Raw genomic sequence first — 26,152 nt, forward strand, 5'->3', positions numbered from 1 at the left:
GATCCTGAAAAGGATTCAGTTGGTGGATTCAAGGTTTGTTGGAAGATTCGGTCTCTCTAAACCCCTCCTTTCTGAGAGCCTACTCTGCTCTGATTGGTCAAACAGCCCAGTCCGTTGTGATTGGTCTGTCGCTAACAGCGCGTGTCGGAAACAAAAGCCCTATTATCACATCTGAATTTCAGCTCTGGAGGCTTCCTCAGCACTTGTATATACGATGATACAGACCGTAACAATGGCGTCAGTTTTTCTGTATCAATTGAAGCCCATGCAAAGTGGATTTGCTTTCGCAGTGCAGAAAACAGCAGCGTCTTGACATGTCAACAACACAAATCGAACTCTTCCAGGCCTCCGCTACAACTACGGTGTTTGAGGGTGAGTCAGTGAAGACCACGGGCTTGCCTTTTTGTGAATTTGTTACAAATCTACGAGGGTTTGTAAAAGGAAGTGAGACTGGAATTGTTGACACTCGTTTCAGAATCGATTCTTTTAGGAGACAATAACTTTATATGTTCTGCACTTTGATCTTTAATACTCTGCAGACCTTTTACATTCACAAACAGCTATATCACACACTGCATGAAAGGTGTTATTCGAAAAAGCATAATGGGGCACTTATATAAAAAATCTCTGTTTGAACAATTTGCTTTGACGTGGATCACATGTAGTGTAAGGAAGTATAAGGATATTTAATAGCTTTTTTTTTCAAATGAAAGGTGATGTAATTTTAATACGTTTTTTAAAAATATGTATCATTGCATTGAGTCCAGCTTGCTTCAACACGCCTGCCTGGAAGTTTCTAGAATGCCTAGTAAGACCTTGATTAGCTGGTTCAGGTGTGTTTAACTGGGGTTGGAGAGTTTAACTTAACAGGACAGTGGCCCTCCAGAAGCAGGATTGGACACCCCTGATTTAGGTGGTCAAAAAGAAAATTTCACATCGTTTTACACGAACATCAGAAACCTGTGGTCTGGTTTGGTCTTAGAACTCGAAGGATACTTCAAAATGAAATTATATAAAGCATTTAAAAACATCTGTTGCTCTTAAGGTGTGGTCACATTTAACGTTGATCATTCATTACAATAGGAATGCGTGAAGGATTTCCCCACGCAGATTTCTCAGTGGGTTCAAGTTGGCCATGCAAATTTGCAAACTGAAAGCTGATTGGTTTGGCTTCTGTGTGAGCTGTTTTCATACATCCCTACGCTATATTGGCAATAGACGGTGGACTTTGTGAAATTTCGCCAAGATGACCACAACTTCAGAAGAGAGCTTGCAGATCTTCATCCAATTTGTCATTAATATAAATAAACGGTCTAAAAGAACATTTCCAGCCACGTTCTCACCAGTTTGCCTGTTATGCATGAATCAGCTGAATGAGAAGGGGGAACTCAAGTCATAGATCAATTGTTTTATAGCTCTTCATTAAAACTTGCTATTGATTGATTCAATGCAGACTAATTGCATGTATTGGGGGATGTTTTCCAATACGGTTCTTCAGAAAGTGCTGGAGGGCTATTAATACTAGCTGTAGTTCCTGGCAGTCCAGAGGGATACTTGTACTTGTGAGGCTGGATACAGTTTCAGCTGCATCTGAGGGTCAAACATCTGTGTCTCCCAGTACAGTATTACTGAGAAGATTGAGAAATGATGCACACACTGTTCAGCTGTATCGCATACGTCTACATACCAGCTACAGTATCAGTTTTATTACTGAGGTACTCAATGGTTTATGACCGCACTGCCAATTCAGAAATTGTCAAGGAATTATATTTGAAAAATGTGTGAATGCTCTGAACAAAATTCAATGAAAGTACACACTTTCACACACAGGTTCATTTCATACCTTAGTCATTTTTAAATATATATTTTCCCAGTTTCCTCTAAAAAACAAATTAGCATTTAATGTAGCCTATATATAATTGTGTAACAGATTTGTAAAAAATCTGCTTTTTATTTGTTTTACTGTCATAGAAACTATTAGTAATATATATTTAACATTTATTTTGAAACATACGTTTCTGCATAGTTTCATCCACACCACTAGGTGCCACTATAAGCCTAAAACGACTGCATAGTGCAACAAAAAATACTGAATGTTTTTTTTACTGAATGTTTACTGAATGTTGAATTTGCCTCAGAAATGAAAGGAGCGTAAACCACAAATAAAATGACATTTGAGAAGATTTCCTTTGTTGGTTCACATTCAAAACTGTGCCTTTCATGTTGAGCAGGACACCTTTCAGGGCTTCCATCCATCAGATCCGATCGCGGCTGTAGACGGCAGACGGCGTGTGTCTGAGGCTAAAAAGGGCAAGTCTTAATCAAGGACTGTAAACATAATCCGGAAAGAGCCAGGAGAGGAACAGAGCATGCAGTAGAGATATCTTCCTATCTTCCGGATCTCCAGTCTCGGGTTTCACCACCGCCACCCCTTGCCTCATGCCATGGTCGCCTATCAGCAAAAACATGGTCATCAAACTCAACTGACACCCTTCTAAAACTGGTGACCATCAAACCCCAAGAACTGGCGCAATGCCTTGCAGTCGTATTCACTTTCTATGGAGGAAGCCTTGATCTGCAGCAGCGTAAGGTGTTGAAGTCAGCAGCAACTTAGCACTGTTTCACACTATGAACCTGCTGAGCTTCAGTAGCAGGTGTTTCTTAGCTTGTTTTGACACAGCCATTTTTCACCTTAAATGTAGTAATTAGGTGTTGTTGCAAGCCATCTATCATGCTCCATTTAGGTCACATTAGAATAACTGCATGAAAATGGGTTGTTAATGTTTAAGAAAATTATAATTTAATAGAATATCTCTCAGCAGCCTTCAAGCTATCATATGAAGCTATCAATCATCACCCATAAATCAGTCTGTGTCACGTCTGACTGAGAGGACTGCTTATGCAGCCTTATAGTTAATAATAAAAGATAATAAATGGAATTTCCCACCCATCTTTTTAGTACTTTAAAAAAAAAAAGAAATTATTAAATAAACTGCTTATTTGTCATCTGTGGAACTTATTAGTCCAATTTTCATTCGCTTTGGTTGTTCCAAGCCTGGACATTCACTTAATGACATGAGGGTGAGTAAACGAAATAATTTTAGAATGACCTATCCCTTTAAAAAGGAATGTTACCTCACATGCAAACCAACTTCTGAGCCAAAACATATTTGTATATGTGAATGAGTACAAATTTGCCCCACTATATACGCACAAACACACATTTTTTAAGGTACTATCACACACAGGGGATGATGAAAGTATTAAGTTCTCTGTTGGACAAGAGTGTGTAATATAAGTTGTTAAACTAAACAGAGACATTCTCGAAGTTCATCTGAGCTTTATTTAGCAACGGGAAAGACTCCTATAGCTACTATTATATACAAGTATACACAACTGCACAGAAGCAGTGAGAAACTTTCATTGAAGATTAGCGGCGCCACAGGTCCCAGATATAAGATCTGTGAGGGCTTAAGGGTTGTCATACCTGAAAACATGATACATTTCTTGGATGTACCATCACACCATTACACACAACAAGGTGAAACGTGAGCCCTGATTCCTCGGGGAGCCTGACGGCATCTGAACATTGCAGGAATTCCATACTGACGTTTGGGTGTGAATTGAATGATGATATCTCGTCCCAGGGCTGTCCTTCACTCACATCGCCAGTGCTGGTGCCGTTTATTAAGGTGGCAAATTGCATTCTGTCAGCATTTTCCTCTCATGGGAATCCCTGGCCTTTCTGCTTGGAATGGAGAAATTGTCCTGTTTATCGGATATCTCCAAGATTCAATCTACTGTTACTGATTGCTTGGAAACGCCTAACTGATTTATCATGTCTGTTTATATCCATAATGCAGAGTTATTTTTAATGTCGGGAGCAGCAACAGTGTTGTGTAATAAAGAACACAAGAGGTACAGCTGCAGCTAAAACCAAGTAACTATCATACACCATTAAAAAATGTTGGTTTAACTTAAAAAAGTAAGTTAGCTGGTTGCCTTAATTTTGAGTTCATTGAAATAAAAGTTAATTCAGTGGAGATTGGTTTAATAAATAGAAACTCAAAATATGATGTTATCTGAATCATATTAATTATATAAGTTGATTTGACAAAAGATAAAAAGTTGTGATAAATCATTTTTAAAAAAAGTCACCAAAATGGTACATTTTGTTATTTGGCATATGTTAGTAATTTTGCATGTTGATAAGAACCACTGATGTAGATGGTCCTGAGCTCTGCTGAAAATAAAGATATCACTAGCAGAGGTCTAACAAGCAAGCAAAAGCACAGAATAACCAAGACGGCTGATCCAGACAACTTCCAGCACACAGGTGTCGGAGGTGTGATCATCTCTTTCTCTCTCCGCATCACTCAGCACCGATGAACCTGAGGCATGATCACATTTCTACTTGGGCCTCATTGGTGTTAGTTGTAAAGTTGTAGAGTGTAACGGCTCCTAATGCTTGATCCAGTGTGAGTCTGCGAGTGCTCATGTGTCAGTCAAGCCAGCACTTTCACCTCTCACTTCAAGAGGACCCAGATCTGAACAGCACTGAAACTGTTCTTTTGGGTGTGAAATAAACTGTTTGGAACAATGTTTGAATTTGCAACCTATTTGTAAATGTATTATAAATTGGTCATATTTGTTTGTTTGTGTGTGTGGGGGAGAGAGAGAGAGAGAGAGAGAGAGAGAGAGAGAGAGAGAGAGAGAGAGAGAGAGAGAGAGAGAGAGAGAGAGAGAGAGAGAGAGAGAGAGAGAGAGAGAGAGAGAGAGAGAGAGAGAGAGAGAGAGAGAGAGAGAGAGAGAGAGAGAGAGAGAGAGAGAGAGAGAGAGAGAGAGATGTATTCATAATTACAATGTACTTGACAAATACAATGAACAAAAACAACATCAAGCTTTTCAGTCTTCAAATTACAGGTTCTAACTTCGTGCAAGTAAAGTTCAAACACGGCGCATTGCTTCAGTCAGTGTGCCAATCACAGTCAGCCCACCCTCTGCTGTCTCAAGCAGTCTGAGGTACTATATCTGTTCCAGCTCTCGGCTGAGCGTGTTGGCAGTATGACTCTCTATTCCCTTACACTAATAAAGCGGGTTTGAGTAGTTTTTAGTAGGTAGTAAAGTTTCAGAAGTTAGTTTAGGGCTCGAACTCCGTCAGGCTGGAGCTATCGGATCCCCAAAACTGGTGGAGTGGCGGCAAGTCGCGGAGGAACAACAGGCAACACTCTCGAGGGGCAAAGATGTCCCGAGAGAACCAGGATGAGAGCTTGGACCACGCTGACCCCTTCCAGGACGTGTGTGAAGTGGAGTGTCCTGACCAGGAGTGCTGCGAGCTCATCACCATCAACATTTCAGGTCTGCGTTTCGAAACGCAACTTAAAACACTCGCAAGATTCCCGAACACGCTGCTAGGAGACCCGATTAAAAGGATGCGGTTCTTCGACCCGTTGAGGAACGAGTTCTTCTTCGACAGAAACAGACCCAGTTTTGATGCGATCCTGTATTACTACCAGTCAGGTGGGAGGCTTCGAAGACCCATCAACGTGCCGGTTGAAATTTTTATCGATGAAATCAAATTTTACGAGATCGGTGATGACGCCATCCAACATTTCCAAGAGGACGAGGGTTTGTTGAAAGAAGAAGAACGGCCCATGCCGTCCAGTGAGTTTAAGCGTCAAATCTGGCTGCTGTTCGAGTATCCTGACAGCTCAGGACCAGCCAGAATCATTGCTATAATATCTGTAATGGTCATCTTGATATCCATTGTTATCTTCTGTCTAGAAACTTTGCCCGAATTTAGAGAGGATGATCGTGTGTTCAATAACCACCTTGCATCGAACGGAACGACTTCAGGGAAAAAATCAAGCCTGTTCATGGATCCATTCTTCTTGTTGGAGACGATCTGCGTCGTTTGGTTTTCCTTCGAACTGTTTGTAAGGTTTCTTGCATGTCCAAGCAAAGCTGCCTTCTTCAAAGACATAATGAACACCATTGATATTGTGGCTATTATTCCATATTTCATTACTCTAGGTTTAGACCTTTCTGAGGCCGAGTCAAACTCACAACAGAGCACGTCCCTTGCCATACTGAGAGTTATCCGCTTGGTTCGCGTCTTTAGGATTTTCAAACTCTCACGGCACTCCAAGGGTCTCCAAATTCTCGGTCAGACCCTACGAGCGAGTATGCGAGAACTCGGACTACTGATATTTTTCCTTATCATCGGCATTATATTGTTCTCCAGTGCGGTTTACTTCGCCGAAGTGGACGACCCAGAATCTTCTTTTACTAGCATCCCTGACGCATTCTGGTGGGCGGTTGTTACCATGACTACAGTTGGATATGGCGATATGTATCCCGTCACCATTGGAGGCAAAGTTGTTGGATCAATGTGTGCCATTGCAGGAGTTCTTACAATCGCACTGCCGGTACCGGTAATCGTGTCGAATTTTAATTACTTCTATCACCGAGAGCACAACGCAGATGAGCAAGTGGAATACACGCACGTGACCTGTGGCCGCCCGTTGCCTTCGCTATGTGACCGAAATAAAAGCGACAGTAAACCCTCTCTCGTGATATCAGAGCATTCAAACGACGAAGAGTGGAATTCATCAAGCGTATCAAATTTGAATCCATCAGAGGAACATACAGACAAACTCACAGATGTATAAGAAATCCAAAAAGAGCTTTTATGTGAGTATCACATTCTGTGCGCGTACGTTTGGGGATCTTGTTGCTAGGGTTCCAACTCTAGATAATGACTGTAGAAAAGTCAATATATGTGCCTGACATCACATTAGCTGAATTCTAAATTAGTGTTCTAAGTTCCTAAGTCGAGAGAATGAGCTTTGTGTAAACAGAAAATGGTTTGTCCTCTTGTTCAGGTGGACAGCGCCGCTCAAACTTAACTCTTTCCCCAACCATTGACGGAAGTTTCCGGCTTTCTGTGTTTTCATTGTTATACGGTAGGGGGCGCTATGCCACATCTTTTGAAAGAGTACAAAATCAAATGTATGAAATGTTGACCCAGGACGCGCTATAGGACTGTAGGCTAAAGCTGTGGGGGTGTAGATGGACTCTATTTGTTTTGCCCATCGTTTTGAATCCCAGTGTAGTCTTTGACAAAAACGCTTTCACATGAAACTTTTGTGAAAATAATCCAAAATGCTCTCTCTGGCTGGCAACTTTTTTCAAAAACGCTGGTGGGGAAAAAGTTAAAAGGACCAATGTGATATTATGGGTATCAATCGCCCCCTTGCGGCGGGGTTAGGGGTCTAGAGAGAGTCCTGCAGCCTGGAACCTGTTTGAGAAGGCAAATGTCACACTCACTGATGGGTGCATGTGTCATTCTCTGTCACCACCTGATGTTACTTCTGATTGCAGGATGCAGCAGATGTATGAAGGCATTTCTTCTTTATAAAGAAGACAGAAGTTCATATTATCTTCGTAAACATGCAATATGTGTGCATTATAACCTTCTATGTCCGTGGTTGTTCGTCAGGGAAGGGAAAATGTATGTATTTGAAAGGAATGTTACACCAAAGCTGATACAGTTGACTTTTTTCATTTACTATTTATGTGCATAATGCAAATGCATAGCCTATGTGAACATACTATTGCTTTCATTGTGATGTAAGTGCCTCATCAAACCTGATTGTTGTCAGTCAACAGGTAAAGAGAAACTTTCAAATTTAGCCAAAATATCAATGAAAAACAAAAAATGATTTTTGTAATATATTGTAATATATTTGTAATCTAGAACTTATTTAAATATTTATACATTTATTTAAGTTTTGTTTAAGCCTTCATTATGTCAGTGCCTTATGAGATATTGCTCTTAAAATATCTCAGTAATCTCTGCCTTGTGCTTTATGTGTGCTTTAAAAATGCTTGTTGGCACATGTTGCCTTTGCTCAGGATGAAATGTAATTGAATGGTCTGACACTTGTTTCCTTAACATTTGTTTTTCAATTTGTTCACCTGCCCACGTGACAGCATCAGACCAAGTGAATGAACTGTTTTTCTAACTTATTAATGAGGTAAGACTGAACTTATTTTTGGTAAATAAACTATTTGTCACATTCATATTAGACGTTTGTTTCATTGTAGCATGTTACCTTGAATAATATTTCTGACTAAGCATAAAATATATCTATATATAGGCCTATATATGATAGCAATGGTCCAAGAAACACAATTGAGTTGGGTGTCCTTTTTAAAGAGTGTGAAGTGGAGGCATGCAATTATATTATGTCTCCAAAATCAAGATGAAGTAATTTGGTCATGGTCAGTTTAAACAGAGAGATGCAACACTTACAAAACTGCACAATTACTCCATCAATAATGTATAACAGGTGGGATCTATGACACTTCAGACAGCTCTGATTAATGACTACCGATGCGTTTATGTTGATTGAACTAATCACTGCTCACCGAAAGTAGGCCTAGATGTATTGAGGGGAAGTCATTGAACGGCAAAGTGAAGGGAGGAAAGGGCTGCCCATTTCTTATTCATGATATTTAGCAGTTAAGAGCTCACTGCAGCTGCTGTTCTAACAGTGCCCGATAATAAAAAAAACTGTTGTGCTTGTACTCTGGTTGGCTGATGGACGTTCATGATTTATGTGAAACAAATTAGTAGATCAACTGGATATACTAAGTTTCATGAGTTATCTTGTACATTTTAGCCTATATTTATTTATTATTATTTTTTTTATTTTTTATTTTTTATTAGGCTTTTCCCTCTCTTAATTGTGTTACATTAATGGGAAGATGTCGTGCACAGATCAATCATCCCTGTGGTGTTTACATCGTTTGGTGATGTTTGTATGCCACCTACTGGTGAATAGGAGGAGTCATCACCGTCTACAGACGTGGAGTTGTGTCAATTTAATTAAGGAAAGTATTATTACTTTTTTATCAGAATTATCGAATGATGTAATAATACTTTCCTTAATGAAATGTATGTATACAGTTTATATATGTATATTATTGAGGTTTATTAAATACATTTTAGCTTATTGTAAATTGATTGTAAAATAAAATTATATTAGCCTATTAAATAATATTAAATAATAAATAAATAAAATGACAGAAATTCTTGAAATGTTGACGTAAATTAAAAAAACTTTGTATATATTTTAAAAATATGAATAATGTTTTATTATTATTGCAATATTATAAATATAATTTATTAAATAGGCTAATATATATTTTATATATAATTTATTTTAATTAAGTATTTATTTTGTAAAAAAAATATTAAAGGGTAGCCTACATGTAGCCTCAAATATTAGGCTACATTTATGATAACTGGCATGTCTGCATCTCAAATTTATTTATTTTTTCTGTCATTAACTTTCACATCAGTGATATATTCTTGATACATTTGTGAATTATAGAGAGTGATTTTCTAAATTACCAAAATGTTAAACAAGCAATTCAAACATTTCAAGAAAAGAAAAATCCAGTTAATTATTTAGAGAAAATTGTGAATTTTTTGGGAGGGGGAAAAGCCTATTATTGGCGTTTGCTGAAAAGAGCTCTAACCGAGGTGCTGCACAAACCGCCGTCCGTCCAAGTACACACACCCACGTTATTCTATAAATATTCCAACAACCCCCGCACGATCTAGTCTCCCATCAACACGCATGGAGCTGTGAGGCTCTATAACTCTTTTGGGTGGAAAGAAGTCGCAGTATTGCACGAAGAAGAGCACTTTAGAGAAGCCGTCTTTTTATTGTGGTTATTGGTTAGTGTGGTCAGTTAAAGTATCTGTGCACATTAGTGCTCGGCGAATCAGATACTGCGCCAGTGTTGGCACATAAATGCTCTCGCGCATTGCGTGGACAAGCACTTGTGGCCACGCATTGCGTCGAACCCCTCCCCCATACTGTCCTACCCCCCTCTCCCTCTCCTCGTTCTCCCATGTGCAATACAGTGCAACAATATGTTGGGCATGATTAAGGAATTATTCCCTCTCCCCTTATTGATCTCCCCTTTAAGAAGCCTTTCGCTTCCATACACCCCTGTCAGTGTGTCCAGATAAAACAGACCGCTCGTCATCTTGTCTACTCGTAAGAGGGAAATTTTGCTGATGCAGTAATGTCTGGAAATGGTATGGTTCGCTTTTGCCCCCTTAATGTATCTCCCGCCTGAGCTGAGCTGCAGCATTACAATTTCTCATGCAGTATAAGCCATTTACACCAAGGTGCCGCCGCACGAGCATGAGCGGAGGGAGGACGTTGCGGCTTCATGTTTTCTTTTAGCCTTTTTCCCCGCTTCTTGTATTTTATCCCTCGTTTGAATTGAATGTGAAAGCTTTGTAATACACATCAAAGCCATATTTCTGTCATTATAGCGTCGCGTGCGAATGTCGTGAATCATTTCATTTCATTATGGATGTGACATTTATGGACGAACATTTTGAAAGTGAGAAGATGTGAAGAAGCTTTTACAAGGGCATTTTCTACAACAAAAGGGAATCGAGGGTGCATTACTGACAGGAGACTGCCGGCAGAAGACGCATTCCTTCAGTAGCGAGGTGAGCATCATAACTGCATGTATCAGCCTGAAGTGAAAGTCATTTTCATGTTTTCCTATCAATTTATGTACCCAAACTTACATCTAAGCTATTCAATAATATGTTTCCCTATATATATTGTGAGAAGTAGACTGCATGTATGTGGTGATGGAGCAAAAGTGACAGTGTCCTGTCACATCTTTTCAATAACCTAAATTAGCATAATGATTCAGAATTGTGCCCTTAAGGCTGTGCACTTCTGTGATATACATACAATAACAAGTAAATAAATAAATAAGTAGTGTGAACTTGCTGAGCTAGCAAATATCGCCGCTGTTCGATCCATTTTTCTCTGACTCGGTGACAGAGGCAGCCGTAGTGGATGCAGCGGAAGGGAGCGATGGTCGAATCAGTGACAACCGCAGTGGGGCCACACTGAGGAAAGATCAAGTCATACCATATACCCGGGGATCGAGATAGATTTAAGGGTCTGGAATCGGAGCAAAGTAAGGAAAGCGACGCCTTGGGAGGACAATTGGATGTCTACTCAATTAAATTAACTCCTGCGGAGCGCCAACTTTGACCTGCAGGATGACAGTCGTGGCTGGGGACAACATGGATGAGACCTCTGCCGTGCCGGGACATCCGCAGGACACGTACCCTCCTGACCAGGATGATCATGAATGCTGCGAACGGGTGGTCATCAATATAGCAGGGCTGCGCTTCGAGACCCAGCTCAAAACTCTCTCCCAGTTTCCAGAGACTCTCTTAGGTAACCCAAAGAAGCGGATGCGGTATTTTGATCCCTTGAGAAACGAGTACTTCTTTGACAGAAATCGTCCGAGCTTTGATGCCATCCTCTACTACTATCAGTCCGGTGGAAGACTGAGAAGGCCGGCAAACGTCCCATTGGATATGTTCTCGGAAGAAATTAAGTTCTATGAACTTGGGGTCGAGGCGATGGAGAAGTTTCGCGAAGATGAGGGCTTCATCCGTGAGGAAGAGCGGCCCTTACCAGAGCGTGAGTTTCAACGGCAAATCTGGCTTCTGTTCGAGCATCCCGAGAGCTCGGGGCCGGCCAGAGGAATTGCTATCGTATCTGTTATGGTCATTTTAATTTCCATCGTCATTTTCTGTTTGGAGACTTTACCTGAACTGAAAGAGGACCCTGCAGGGCGAATACAGATTATAGGCAACACCACCTTCTACTACAAACCAAACATCCTGACCGATCCCTTCTTCATTGTAGAGACCCTCTGTATCATCTGGTTTTCATTTGAATTGATAGTTCGCTTCTTTGCTTGCCCGAGCAAAGCGGCTTTCTTTAAGAATATGATGAACACCATTGACATCGTGGCCATCATCCCCTACTTCATCACGTTGGGCACAGAGTTAGCGGACGAGCCGGACGGAAAGGAGGGAAAGGGCGAGCAGGCAACATCACTGGCCATCCTCAGGGTGATCCGTCTGGTCAGGGTGTTCAGGATCTTTAAACTATCCAGGCACTCCAAAGGCCTTCAGATTTTGGGGCAGACCCTCAAAGCCAGTATGCGAGAGCTTGGATTGCTTATTTTCTTCCTCTTCATTGGCGTCATATTGTTCTCCAGTGCTGTGTATTTCGCAGAGGCCGAAGAAAAAGGGTCCTACTTCACCAGCATCCCTGACGCGTTCTGGTGGGCGGTTGTGTCGATGACTACCGTAGGCTACGGGGACATGGTGCCAGTGACTATAGGGGGCAAGATCGTGGGTTCCCTGTGCGCCATCGCCGGTGTGCTAACCATCGCCCTCCCCGTGCCTGTCATTGTGTCCAACTTCAACTATTTCTACCATAGAGAAACTGAAGGAGAGGAGCAGGCCCAACTCCTCAACGTGAGCAACCCGAACATCGCCTCTGATTCCAACTCCAGTCGTCGCAGCTCCTCGACCGTCAGCAAGTCCGAGTACATGGAGATAGACGGAGACATAAACAACAGCATCGACAACTTCAGAGATGCCAACCTCAGAACTGGCAACTGCACTACCGCTAATCAGAACTGTGTGAACAAAAGTAAGCTGCTAACCGATGTCTAGAGACACAGTAGAAAACTCAGTCAAGTACTGACTGGTCACATATGAATGCTTACTTTACCTCTTCTCGTGAGCCCTTGCAATGCGAATATCTTTACAATGCAGACGAAAGAAAAATACTACACCAAAACATATAGAACATAACTGCAGCAAATGAGGCAGATGATTCAGTATATACTTAGTCTAATACATTTCCAAAGAGGATGATTCAGAAAAAAAGCCTCCACGAGCACCTAGCTAACGTCCACAGGCACTGAAGGACTCTCGACGATGGGATTACTAAAAAATCACGCATGGACTGCAGACTACATTTCAGCAAGCCACACACTGCATCCGGGAAAGTGCATAAAAGACCAAGAGCAGTGTGCGGTGGACGCCTCGTCCGTAGGTGGTCTTCCCCAACTGACCAGCAAAGCACCTTATAATGAACAAGACTTATCTTCTGCTGGGATGCTACGGAGGCCAAGGTCATCGCCTCATGGACATCCGCATTGCTGCTATTTTCCAGCAGATGCTGTAATTTAGATATCACCAAGTGATTAAATGCCATGCCCTTTAGATATAAGACAGCACAATGCCGAAAGAGGAGCCTCATAGTTAGCATGTTTAGATTATCCTCGTTTTGATATTGGCATGCGTCGGACATTACCTCATGACGAAAGGACACCTGTTCCTGTTTTGCTTTTTTTTTGCATTCGGTTCCATCAGCTCCCCCTCTCCATCAACCTCCTTATTTGTCGCCATGAAAAGTGCACTAGTGTGTCATGATTTGAGATGCTTATCATTTAGGTGTATTTAAAGACTGAATGTTTAACCTTACGGGAAACAGAATCTTAATGATATCATAGCATGTCAAAAGAACCTGCATTATGGCCTACTCAACTAAGGTACTGTGTATCCTAGTATATTTAATGCATGACATCGGTATAACAGCTTGTTGCAATTGAGATACCTCATAAGGGTGTCGTTGTTACAATCAGGGAAACTAGGGACGTCGATTCCTTGACATTTTCTGAAATGTGACAAAATATATATGCAAGCCCCATCGCTGGGATGCAAACTTTTCAATCTAAAAAGTAGTCAAAGACACAGAAAAAGAACTATCAAGATACTATCAAATGCATATACTCATAATAAGCGCACCTGTTAAAAAAAAATGAATATAACTTAAATAGTGCAGTGCATGGGCATTCTCTCTCTCTCTTTGAGAAAAAAAAAGAAAACTATGGGCAATTATACTTCACGCTTCCATTTTGCGATCAAATTTAGGATTTATGAAATCAAAAATCGCTTCATTTATCTTAGCAGGATGCAAAAGAGAACATGGCAGAATTACTCATATTAGTTGCTAGTGCCTTTGACCCTCTCAGCAACCGGACAGGTGAAAGTGCCTCAGAGTAACTGGAGTTTTGGGCAGGGCAAGGGAACAATATCTGCTCTAGAACTGTCATAATGTATGTTGAGGCTGGTCATTACAGTGTATTCGGAGTGCTTTTCATTTTCGTTGTTGTTTTGCCGAACGTGACACATGGTTGTCAGGCACAAACTCAAACATTTTCTGTGTTTTCATATGACAGCTGAGCTTGAGTATGAAATCAGACATATGACTTTCACATGACGGGACCTTTTAGAGTTTTCGATCTGCCTTTCGTTGTGGTTTTGATTATGTTGTGCCATAATAAAGAGTCTACCTCAGTGAGGTCGCCGCACAGCTCACTGCAGAGCAGAACATGAGATACATAAGAGCCTGTGAAGTGTGATGATACGTCAGAAATAATACACTTAGTGTGCCCTAGAATTAGCCTTTTTTCAAGCACTTACAGCAAACGCAACAATGCGACCGTCCCTGACCCCTCGTATCTGTAACGCTCCATTGCTAAGCACAATCAACATTCACTTTGGTTTCTGTTTTGCGATTTAGTCCTTTTTTAAAAGAGAGACCTGGGAAAGAGACCACAGCACAGGTTTTCCTAATACCACAGGGTACGAAGTAGATTTTAACGTTCGCAAAATCATTTTAAAGTATGTCCTCAAAAAGACATGTCTACGTAATGTTAAAAAGTCATATTTAGCCCAATAGTATAGCAACCTCAAATTAAGACGGTATGTTAAGCCTGCACCCGTCCGGGCCATATGCACACAGGTACTGTAAATGACCAAATTTGAATGCAGACTTAATTGATTTATGGAGTGTACTGATGACTTAAACTTTAATGTGAAATCTTGTGTTCATGCTAATGAGGGCTATTTCAGTGTGCGAAATATTCAAGTTTTTCATTTTCCTTGATAATTAAAAAGCGCTTTCAAATGGCCACGATTAAATTAGTCTTTTCGGGGTGTAATTTCATTTGACGAACACAAGCAAGTCTGCTAGAGTAGCTCGTAAACAAGTTGCCTGATCATGTGACCTTTATTGATCCTCGAGGTGTGATTGTAATCAAAGGCAAACAGCAGTATTTTACCATTGGGCAGTTTCCTATAACACTAACATGGGTTTAGTCACCTCTGCTGTAGCTCTGTGCCAGAAAGAAGTTTGCAGGGCTTTATTTATGTGTATTATGTTTAGAATTCATAACATTGCTTCAGCGGGAACAAAAACGGGCTTAGCAAACGTAAAAGCATGGTGTTATCTAAAATGAACAGGCTACCAATCATGCAGCATATTTTATCGCAACAATTTCATTTTAATATGGTAAATGAAACACGATGAGATGAGTACGGTTTCTACTGGGCATGTGAGTGGTGATCAAACCCTATGGTGCTATGCATAATCCTATATTTAATAACTACACCATATATCATAGCAATAGGGATTAAGTGTATTACAGGACTGTCCAGAATGCTTATTTTGATATTTACCAAGGGCTGTGGCAAACAAACTTTTGATAAGAATAGAGATGTAAACCTATTATAATGCAAGAGGACAAACAATTTCCACCAATGATCATTTTTCATGTACTTTATGTTGAGAGACTATAACAAAAAAATAAGAAATGTTCCTTTAAGTGGAAGTGCTTCTTTTTCCCTATTGAAGCAAATGATGTTAGTACTGTGGTACTAAGAAGTTTATTTTGCATCTGATATAAGGTGAGGACCGGTTATGAGCGAAATCTTAAAAGAATTATGGCTTAGGAGGTAGGTCTTTTATCAGTTGAGTCTGTAATCCATAGCATAGTACATGGTTTAGTTTTATTTCTTTTGATTTGGTTGTTTTGCATTGCTCAGAATTTCCTAACAAGCTGAAACCTTATTTCAAGAAGGGATAAAAGGTCAAATACACTGTAGTGGAATGAAAAAAAAAACAATAAATGATTGACGTGCCATCATAACTAATAGTAAGTGACCCGATGTGAAAGCTAGTTGTTGAAAAATGAGGATCCCTAGGTTGTGGCCTTTAGGAGGATGTCAGACATACTTATTTTCTTCACCTGCGTGGCCTCGTCTAGCTATATTACCATGTTACGTCCATGTGGCACTATAGTTAACTGTACTATAACAAACCCATGCCCTTGATAAAACTACAGTAGACTCCCAAACGAGTCCATAAGACAAGCCATTACAAATATATAGGAAGATTATAGCTTGTATTATCAATATCATGAAATAATAAAAAAATGGCATTAGCATCGAAAATGTACTGTACATTGTACTTTTTTTTGTAATAACCTTAACTCCATACCGCCATACCAAACCAAAACTCAACAGCAACCTAGCAATTGCAAAAATCTGCATGGTGTATGGAAGACTGCATGAGCTTAGCCTTTCAAAACTGAGGATCAACTATATTCTGGTTGCATCATTTTTTTAAGCCCTTGCTGTCATTTGTTCCTAAAGCCATCTTCATTATTTATACGCCAATGTTATTTTTGTTCCCTTTCGTTTGGGAAAAGTTCTTTAATCCGTCAAACTCCACTGATCAGATTTCCGCATTCTGTTTATTTTTTTTGGCTTCATTTGAGATTTTGCCGGTTTGCTTTCAGGATGCTGAATGATACAAGTCATGGAATGATGCATTCAATTCCGCCAAAAACCCCAAAGTAGAGTCCATACAGCCATTACTGACCATCTCAGCTACATGTTTGTGTTAGACAGATGATGACTCCATTTTAATGGTTGTTCCATGTACATCTGGTCAAACTGTTCATGTCGTCTTTTACATGTTTCTGTACGTTTTTTATTATTATTTTTTAATCTTTGTTATGCTAAATTATTTTTTAATGTTGTCGTACATTGACAAAGGCATGGTCTGTGATCTATGCAAGGGTTCTTTTGTTTCTTATGTCAAATATGATTTGATCATACATCCAAATCAATAAATTTTTAATTATCAGCTGTCAGGTGTATGTTACTGGTTTTTGGAGGCAGTGGCTGTGGTATAATTTTTTAAATGCTATAGCTTTGATAACACAAGTAAATGACACTTTTCATGAGTGCGCAACAATTTTGTGTCCTGTCACTTTATTTTTATTGAATTTTTTTGTTGCAAGCATTAGATGCAACAAAATGTTTTGTCGTTTCTAGACATTTTTGATAAACTAACATGAAATAAACTTGAAAAGTAGCACATTAAATGCCTGTATCCCCCATAAAATGGGATAAATATCATAATTTTAACATAATCTGTTGAAATGATATTCAATGCTAGCAGTAAAAACTTTTATCAGTTAAGTCTGTAAAGGTGTATTTCCATAATGTTTTTTTTTTTACAATTTATTTTTATTTGGTTGTTTTTCTATTTATTTTTTAAAATATTGCATATATTTTTTATATATATATTTAATATCATAATTGTACCATAATCTGTTGAAATGATATTCAATGCTTAGCAGTAAAAATATTTTTATATGATTAATTTTTTTTTTTTAAATTCTGAACCATTTTAAATGACCAAAACGTAGTTTATTCACGAATAACAGATATTTTATGACCAACCCTGTTGCTGCATGATTTTCTGCAAAATATTATTTTCGGGGTTTTTTTCAGTTGACGGCATTTGCCAAGATCAAACAATTACCGTAACTTTGTAACCCAAATTATTGTATGATTTTTTTTCATTGTTTTAATGTTATAATTATCGTTATGCTTATTAAATGACACAAATAAGGGTTTTAAAGGGTTATTTCACCCAAAAATGAAAGAAAAAAAATCATCATTTACTCACTCTCATGTTGTTCCAAACCCGCAAGACTTTCGTTCATCTTTGAAAAACAAATGAAGATCTTTTTATTTGTCCCTCCATTGACAGCTTCAAAAAGTTCATAAAGTGATCATAAAACAATCGCTTTATATGATGAACAGATTTAATTAACGTTTTTTTTCACGTATAAACATTGATCAGTGAACTCAAACAGAGATTGGCTCTCGCACGTCAAGCAAGCATGCTTGAGCTTCCGTTTACCACAACTGACGTGTGTGTGTTGATGAATACTGACGATTTATTTCATTGTCCAATTGATGAAAAAGAAGAGTTTGAAGTAACCCTGTTTGTGGAAATTGACAAATATTCAGTCATGATGAAGGACATATGATGAATATCATGCAGTGCAGTGCTGAACATTTTGTCCTTAATTCAAACGTATCAAAAACATCCTTAAGCAAGGTGACAAAAAACAGTGATCAGTGATAATGAGGACGCTGGAGCTTTCTGTGTAGTTGTGTATTGTAACAGAAAGCCTCTAGTCATCCAGCTCACACTGAACAGACATGGCAACACAAGGATGTGAACGGCCAGTTTACATCGTCAACAAGATGTCTATCTCCAGCTCTCAATCCACCTACCGCCTGCTTTCCTTTATACACACGCACATCAGGCACATTTGGTTTCCCTTGAGAGTTGAAAGCATGATATTGGAGTGTCTTTTGCTCGGAGTACCCTTGCTCTCTCCTCCTCTGCATTGCCCTCTGGAGCTGCAGTTCTCTGCAGGCTGGAGCTGGGGTGGGGTGAGCTGGCGTCAGGCCCAGTGCAGTTCCTCTGTCCTGTCCTGTCCTGTCCTGACCGACCACATGCGGAGGATCTGAGACTGATCTCCATGTGTTCCCTGTCATAAAGCAGTTTTATCTTGTGATGTTAAAATCGTTCACATGGATCGTCCAGCTGTGCCATGATGGAGCTGGAAAACACCTCGCAATAATACCGACGGCTCCGGTCTGGGTAATCTCTGCTGATTGAGGATTGCTCAGATTTCTCACGAAAACAGACCGGCCTAATGGAAGCCCCGAGTTATAGGCTATCTGAGGTCAGACAAGGTTACTGGCTTGAGTGCAAAGTCAGTGTTTTTGGATCATTTCGGGAATATATACTTTGGGGCAACTTAATAGCAGAGAATTAAAGCAGTGCATTTTTTTAGTTTTTTATTTGAAAGCATATACTTTCTAATGAAAATTATATACTAAATAAATACAAATGTAAATAGGAATATTTATGTATGTAAAATTATAAATATTATATCATAATTAATATATATATATATATATGGATTATGATATATTATTTATTAATAAAATTGTATTTGTATATATTAATAAAAAATATATATATGTATATTAATATATTAAAAATACATATTTTATTAGTATATAAATATAATATTTAATAATAAAAATGAGTAAAATAATATATATTAAATGTACCCATATACATATACATACACACAATACATTATAAAATGCTAAAAATCCAGTGGTTTATACCCTTATTTTTATTCTCTAAATAAAATTATAAAAATATAACAAAATGAATATAGAAAAAAGAAATTATATTATATAACATTAAATAATATTATATTGTATTATATCAACTATTTTATTTTATAAAATAAAACACAGTTAAATAAAACAGACAGCTATAATGAAGGTAGATTTTACCGAAAGGTTTTACCTGTGTTTACAGGTCAAGAGTATTTTTCATGACAGGTTGGGTTGTCCCCTTTCTGTGTGCACAAGCAGCACATTGTGTTTTATAAATAATACCTTACCGTTTGCTGAAATATTTCTGAAGGGAACACACACACACACACACAGATGTAAATACTCATAAATCAGATGGAAAGTCGGGCTAATGGGACTTTGCATTTCCCTTAGTCAGGCCTCTGGCACGTTCAGTGCTGCTAGTCACTCCCTTTAAAGACGGAAACTCTGCGCAACTCAATACAGATGAATCATGCATATCCTGCTGTCATCATGCGAGACTTTCCCTCTATCTGAATGCAACATTAATGTCTTGACGAGTGCAAGTCTTTCAGATCTGTTTTGTGTCTTCGGGAAGCTTTGTCTGATCTGAAGCACATCACACTGCATCAGTCAGATTGAGTTGCAGATGGCATTGTTCCTGCATGTGTCATGTGTTCTGAATATGATTACCTGATAAAGCGTCCCCCCCCCCCCCCCCCCCCCCCCCTCTCTCACACACACACTGACTGCGCTGCTCTGAAATCAGATGGTCGCATCGGACTGCGTAATGCAGATATTAATGCATGCATCAATCTATACATCCACCCATCCATTCATTCAGTCTGTGCCTTTCCTTTGCCTCACTTTATGGTTTCTTCCTCTTCGCATTATCTCTGTAATGCTGCCGTCAGCCGTGTTTAATAATTAAAGGCATGTCCATCAATTCGTCCATCTTATGTAAACTATGCACAGGGCTCTTTATCAAACCAAGGCCAGTAAAAGTTGATGCGCCGTATGGATAGATACAGTAATAGCCCTGAACATATGTGCGTTACATAGTTTGGGGAATTGAAATTGAAAAGATAAAGGGAAAAAAGAGCACCGTGCTTTGTTTAGTTTTTGTCAGGTATAGCATGTTTTTATGCTGTCCATATGCATATCCAGCACTTGTATCAGCACATGTATGTATCAGTCAGTGCATTAAGAGTGCTTATGCAGTGCATACGCCGCTGCTCTCGGTCTATCAGTCAGTACATCTAGCCTTTTAATAAGTTGCAGTGGCTGAGCATTGGTTGACCTCACTGTTCCCAGAATACAGATCACTCCTTCCAGCTGTGTCAGCCTGCGGCACTGAGGACGGAGCAGAAAGAGTCATCATCATCCATCACCATATATATACAATCTACAGCTCACACTGTCTTTTAAGTTCCATCAGACTCGTTGAAGAGCGTCATCTGTTTGTCAGTAATGTGATAGTGTCAGTGCGCAGAAGTGCTGTGATGTCCTCATTGTTATATGTTTGCTGGTAATGCATATGTTCGCTCCCTTTTAGATTTTAGAGAGCACAATATTGCACAGCAGTCAGCAGATGATTAATGTTGGCACTGATTTTTTTTACTGTTTTTTTTTTTTACAGTAACGGCATTTTTATTGGGGGGAAAAATTAATATACTTGTCAATAAGCCAACTCTCCAACATACTTCATTCCATCATAGCTCTTTAAACTATTTTTTTTTAAATAAAAACAAAACTAAAAATGGATAGATAGATAGATAAATAAATAATACTAATAGATTATTCACTTTTGCTTTATATTAAAAAAGATTAATCAGATAACATTAATTAACATGAACCAACAATGGGGAAAAATACTTCTAAAGCATTAATTTTAGTGAACATTGTTAGTTTATGCTAGTTAATGCAATAACTGTTAACAAATGGGACCTTATTTGTTATATATATATATAAAAAATTATCATGACATTTATTATTTATTTATTTTACTTTTATTACTTTATATTCAAGATCTTAAACCCTGAAAATGTATGTTTAAGGCTAAAATTATTATTATTATTTACTTTTATTTTTGATATGTCTTAAAGCACTTGGACCACAATAATCACTGTATTTAGCTATATTTCATCTGTATTGTTGTTCTTGTTGCTTTATTTATTATTTATATTTATTTATTACATGCAATGATATTTTGAATAATTATCAAGAACTCCTAAGTTGGACTAAATCGACATCTATCATTCTAGCATTGCGAATTTCTTGCCAAACATAATGGATTTCTGTTATTATCCAAAAGAATGTTGAAAATGTTTATTTTAGAAGAATGTCAACATTTTTGACAGAATACATATACATCCTGAACCTAAATGATATTAATGTTTTATATATTATATCAGAAATAAATACTTCTGATATTTTGAGTTTTGTCTATTAACCAGTCAGTTTATTTCCTTCACTCTCAGGTTCAGTGTGACTCCTCCTCTCCGGATCACATGATCTTCACTCTCAGTTTGTGACATTGTTGGCAGCATGAAAGTCACTCTTCTTAGGTGTCACATCATCAACCGCAGCTGATTTTAGACAGTTTACACTTTTCAAACGTCCTTGACTTTGATGTGACAGCAGTTTATGGATATGATCATTTTATCCTTTTTTTTTGCCAAATTTAACTTTTATCTTAATTATTTTTGCAATTATATATATATATATACCGGTATATATATTATTTGTATTACTATTTTTAATAATTACAATAATAGTTCAACTTATAGAATAAAATATAGCTCGTGTTTTGCATTGAAACACATGGTTGAGTATGTTACCTTTGATAGAATTTGAAGATAATGACAATGAGCCAAGTGCTCTTTTTTTCTATTTTTACGAAGCATGAAGAGCGAGGAGTTTTGTGCCAGTGCTTCGGAGCTCTCTCTTTCTCTCTCCCACTCTCTCCCTCCATCATTCTCTCAAGAGCAGTCAAGGACAGTCAGGTCAGAAAGGCTCAGCAGCACCCAGCAGGCTTCTGCAGTCTTCCATGAAGCAGAGAATTCAGCAGTTTACAGCGCCTGCGTGAGAGAGTGAGTGAGTGAGAAAACTCCTGCAGCAAAGAATATCTCACTCATTGGCATCCAAGTCAGTCCTGGCTTCAGAATGTGAAATAACTGCACACAAGCATGAATGTGACAGTCAAAAAGGTATGTATAAAGAACAAGGAATGCAATAAGATTCCTAAGCTTCTTCGATGTCAGCTCAACGGCATCAAGGAGATTCACTGCAGTATGGTGCAATATGCCTATGTGTATCAGTACAGTAGCAACAAAGTGTGCATGCAAAAACCCCATTGCTTGCTCTTTAAAAATGATTTGTGTTATATGCATGCTTCTTTTTGTGTTTTGCCGGTTGCAGCTTTTTGGTAAGTGATGTAGAACTTTACCACCACCACCCCCCCTCCCTCTCTGTCTCCCTCTCCCTCTCCCTCCCTCCTTTCCTCTCTCTCTCTTCCTCTCTCTCCCTCTCTCTCTCCCCCGCTGCTGTGGTGCTGACTCACTGTCACTGGCCCAGAATATGCTGTCTGTCTGCATTAATACCCTGCTCACCTTCCCACCAATAAATGCTGCCTCAGCACCTAAAAGATAGCTAAGAGCAAATAATGGGATTATATCATTCAGTTTAATGTGCATCACTATGGTACATGCGTGTTTGCAATGACAGCGACATGTTGGTTACTATGTTAATAAGCTGAATGCATACTACTAATAGAGAAAGCATTATTGTTTATTACAATTATTGTGCAGAAATATAATCATTTTAGGTGGTGGTCTACCTGGTTTCCGCTGGTGGACATCTCAGTTTCACTCAAGTACAGTAGAGGACGTGTTATGATTTCTCACACAGAAGACAGCTGGACGAGACAGCGAGTGAGTCTACTGCCATCTACTGGAAACAACAAACTCCTGTCATAAGTAACAGCAAATGTGAAAGATTAAAGGAATAATTCGCTCAAAATGATGAATAGTTAGTCACTATTTGCTCACTCTCATGATGTTCCAAACCTTGTATGACATTGAGTGCTGCAGGGATGACGTATTTCTGTAGGCCAAAAACCTGGAAACGAGTTAGCATTTTAGCACGTCTGATTCCTGAAGTCAATGAATTTTTGTGTGTGTGAAATTTCCTGAGAATAGGTTTGAAAGATTTTCACGTGTAAAAGGCTCCCTTGTGATATTTTAAAAGCTTACTTGTCTTGAGAAAGGCAGTTGCTAATAATAAGTGGCTAAATGGGACTACAGGTGATGTCGGAGACATTTGCCTAAAAGTCCTCACACCGAATCCATCACGAGTTTGTAATCACTCTCTTTCATGGTAAATGTTTTTTTTTTAAATAAGATATAAGAGTTGTCGGAAGTTTACGGAAGTCATACAATCGTTCAGCCTACTTTAGCTTTTTTCTTCTGCAGATTGTATTTAGGCTTCAAAATTCACAAAGTTTGTGTTAATTTGTGAGGAACAAAATAAGAATATTCATGTGCTATCGGAAATTTCCTACTACGTCAAGTCGTGATTACGACCTCATCACATTCAAATTTTGACTTGAGAGAGCATTCATGTCGCTTTTTTTAACTATAGGCTAGAAAACAGGCCTAACCTTATCTATTTACAACAATTCCAATAACAACGTGATGGCAGCATCATTTTCGGATTGGCCTACACATAAATATGTAATTAAACCAAAAAATAAATACATTTTAGCGTTTAGCTGTAAATAATAACTGCATGTATTTTATTTGGGGGGGGGGGGGGGGGGGGGGGGATTCAGGTAATGGTAACCACAGTATTATTTCACTAAATCTAACAACCATTCTAAAAGGCCATTAGAAATTTCAAGAGCGAATACGTGACGTCACGACTGAACAATTTATTTTGATAAATAATCTGAGCATAATCTTTGCAATTTGTTCAATCACAGATTTGTGTTATGGATGTACATATTCTTTCTTTTCAATTAATAAAGCTCAACTTCCAGGATGTGGCTATTTGAAGGGGTTCTACGATCATATTCATTATCATGTTGTTTTTGTCTAATTTGAGTTAAATAATGTAAAGTGCCTATCAAATGTGATTGAGTTTAATCAGCAATTTGGCGGGCGATCTAGCCAATCAGAGATCAGTGGGAGGGTCCATACTCATGACATCATCAACACTATAAAAACCGTCACCGCGGAAGGGAAAGAACAGAGTACTTTTTCTAACCCTAACGCTCTCTGGCTTCCTGTACGGTATTTATACTGTTTTGTCTTAAGCTTTCAGTATATTACAGGAAGTTGTCCGTGGTTCCGATTCGTGTAAAAAAGCTATAGAGTACTCTGATGCTCGGTCTCACAGGTTTGAGTGTTTTGTGCGCGGACAGTCCTGCTGCCGCGAAGAGTTCAGCTCTGCTGCACAGGCTTCAGATCTGTGGGCTTCCAGCACCCCGAGCAGATTAAACTGAGCATGGCGAACTTTTGCGGATCTCTCCAGTGATCCTGCAAACAAGCCTGCGCTCAGACACTCGCTGCGGGTTAGGATTCCTCCGAGACAGCCGTTGCGTTGTGTACAACAGACTCGTGTAAGTGCTCGAATCATGCTTCGTGTATGTTTTTTTTATTATTGTTTTATATTTGTCAACGGTCTTCTAATTAACTGCATTAATATAAGGTCATTTTATTTTTTTAATTGGTAACGTTATCTTTGTTTGATGGCCGTATCTGATCTTCAAATAGGCTTTAAGTTAATTGGCGGTTTGTTTTTTCTTTTTTTTAATTCCGTTTTTGTGGTAAATCTATATAACGTAACTTGTTTGAAAACTGAAAAGTTAATTGCACCGAATAAAGAGCGTTTGAGAAATACTGGAGGTGGTGTTTTGTACTTAATGTTGAAATGTTTTGTACTTAACTTTTTAACCATTTCGTTAAAATATATTTTGTTTGCACATGGTAGGCCTTCGTAACGTTACCTTTTTAAGTTCAAGTTAGTTCTTGGTGTGAAGTTACAGGCCTTTTTAATATTCAATTTGCTGTTTCCTTTTGGGTGTGTATAACTTGTCCACTCTATTACTTTATCCACCAATAAGAAGTTAACAGGTTTATAATGTAACGTTAATTGTGTGGGGGTTAATTTTAGTTTTTTTTTAAATAAATAAATGGAGGCTCCCCATCACTTAACCCAAGTTCCAAAGAAAGGATGAATGCTGTATAAGGTCATTCTCTTTTTTTGTTCAAACCTTCATTATAAGGGAAAGTAGTCGAATAACAGTGGACCATCAAGTTCAAGTCTTTATTTTGCCAAAACGATACAAATCGCCTGGAATTTATTTTGGTGATTTGGCTCACACAAGACAGTATTGAACAAGAATGACATCTCATCAGAAATGACATGTACAATAAAAACAGAAAATCTAATATAAGAAAACCAATTCTTGGGTTGCAACCAATGAGTAAATCTAATAACTAATCAAACAGATTAAAGTCCTAGTGCATTTAGTGACCCTGAGAAGGACCTACCGATAGCTGTGAGCTGAGCAGATAGGGATATTCATTGAGGGACAAGCTAAACCTTTATTATAATTAACTGTAGTAATTGAAAACTTCGTTAGAGAAGCATTACTGATATACAATGTACAAAATAATAATGAAAATGGGTTGCGCAACCATGGTTCCAAAGGAACATTTAAAAAAATGTATGGTTGTTCAAAATGCAGTAAAAAATCCAATTTAATCACTTCAGTATGCTTTAAGTTTAAATTGTATTTATGACTATTAGAGGTTTAAAGTTGACGTTGGCAACTTGGCAGTAAAATCATGATCTTTGCTGGGGGCACAGAATCCCAGGAATGACTCAAAACAT

General features: G+C 38.6%; 2 protein-coding genes and 1 long non-coding RNA gene across 4 annotated transcripts; 2 read left to right on the forward strand and 1 right to left on the reverse strand.

The window, feature by feature from the left end:
• The first annotated feature begins 5,103 nt into the window (after window positions 1-5,103).
• On the forward strand, window positions 5,104-7,515 carry kcna6a (potassium voltage-gated channel, shaker-related, subfamily, member 6 a). Of its 2 annotated transcripts, none has more exons than XM_079603923.1 (2): window positions 5,104-6,693; window positions 7,384-7,515. In XM_079603923.1, exon 1 carries the CDS (start codon window positions 5,244-5,246, stop codon window positions 6,669-6,671), a length of 1,428 nt encoding a protein of 475 aa, XP_079460049.1. In that variant the 5' UTR covers window positions 5,104-5,243; the 3' UTR covers window positions 6,672-6,693; window positions 7,384-7,515. The 2 variants fall into 2 exon arrangements, with proteins under 2 accessions (XP_079460049.1, XP_079460048.1); XM_079603922.1 differs by lacking the exon at window positions 7,384-7,515 and adding an exon at window positions 6,885-7,013.
• Window positions 7,516-10,987: 3,472 nt separating this feature from the next.
• kcna1a (potassium voltage-gated channel, shaker-related subfamily, member 1a) lies at window positions 10,988-13,654 on the forward strand. The gene has a single exon (XM_079603921.1). It carries the CDS (start codon window positions 11,114-11,116, stop codon window positions 12,590-12,592), a length of 1,479 nt encoding a protein of 492 aa, XP_079460047.1. The 5' UTR covers window positions 10,988-11,113; the 3' UTR covers window positions 12,593-13,654.
• A 5,972-nt stretch (window positions 13,655-19,626) lies between these two features.
• Window positions 19,627-23,892, reverse strand: LOC306993815. The gene is made up of 5 exons (XR_013796540.1): window positions 23,509-23,892; window positions 23,323-23,374; window positions 23,094-23,206; window positions 22,096-22,335; window positions 19,627-20,608 (listed from the first exon to the last, which is right to left on the reverse strand). It is a non-coding gene; the product is annotated as an uncharacterized lncRNA (long non-coding RNA).
• Between the last annotated feature and the right edge of the window lie 2,260 nt (window positions 23,893-26,152).

Source organism: Phoxinus phoxinus (genome assembly GCF_949152265.1).
Source record: "Phoxinus phoxinus genome assembly, chromosome: 25".
In the NCBI taxonomy this organism is placed as follows: Eukaryota; Metazoa; Chordata; class Actinopteri; order Cypriniformes; family Leuciscidae; genus Phoxinus; species Phoxinus phoxinus.

What these genes read in the sequence shown, in the direction of transcription:
- kcna1a (XM_079603921.1), top strand. Translation starts at nt 11,114, where the DNA reads ATGACAGTCGTGGCTGGGGACAACATGGATGAGACCTCTGCCGTGCCG.
- kcna6a (XM_079603923.1), top strand. Translation starts at nt 5,244, where the DNA reads ATGTCCCGAGAGAACCAGGATGAGAGCTTGGACCACGCTGACCCCTTC.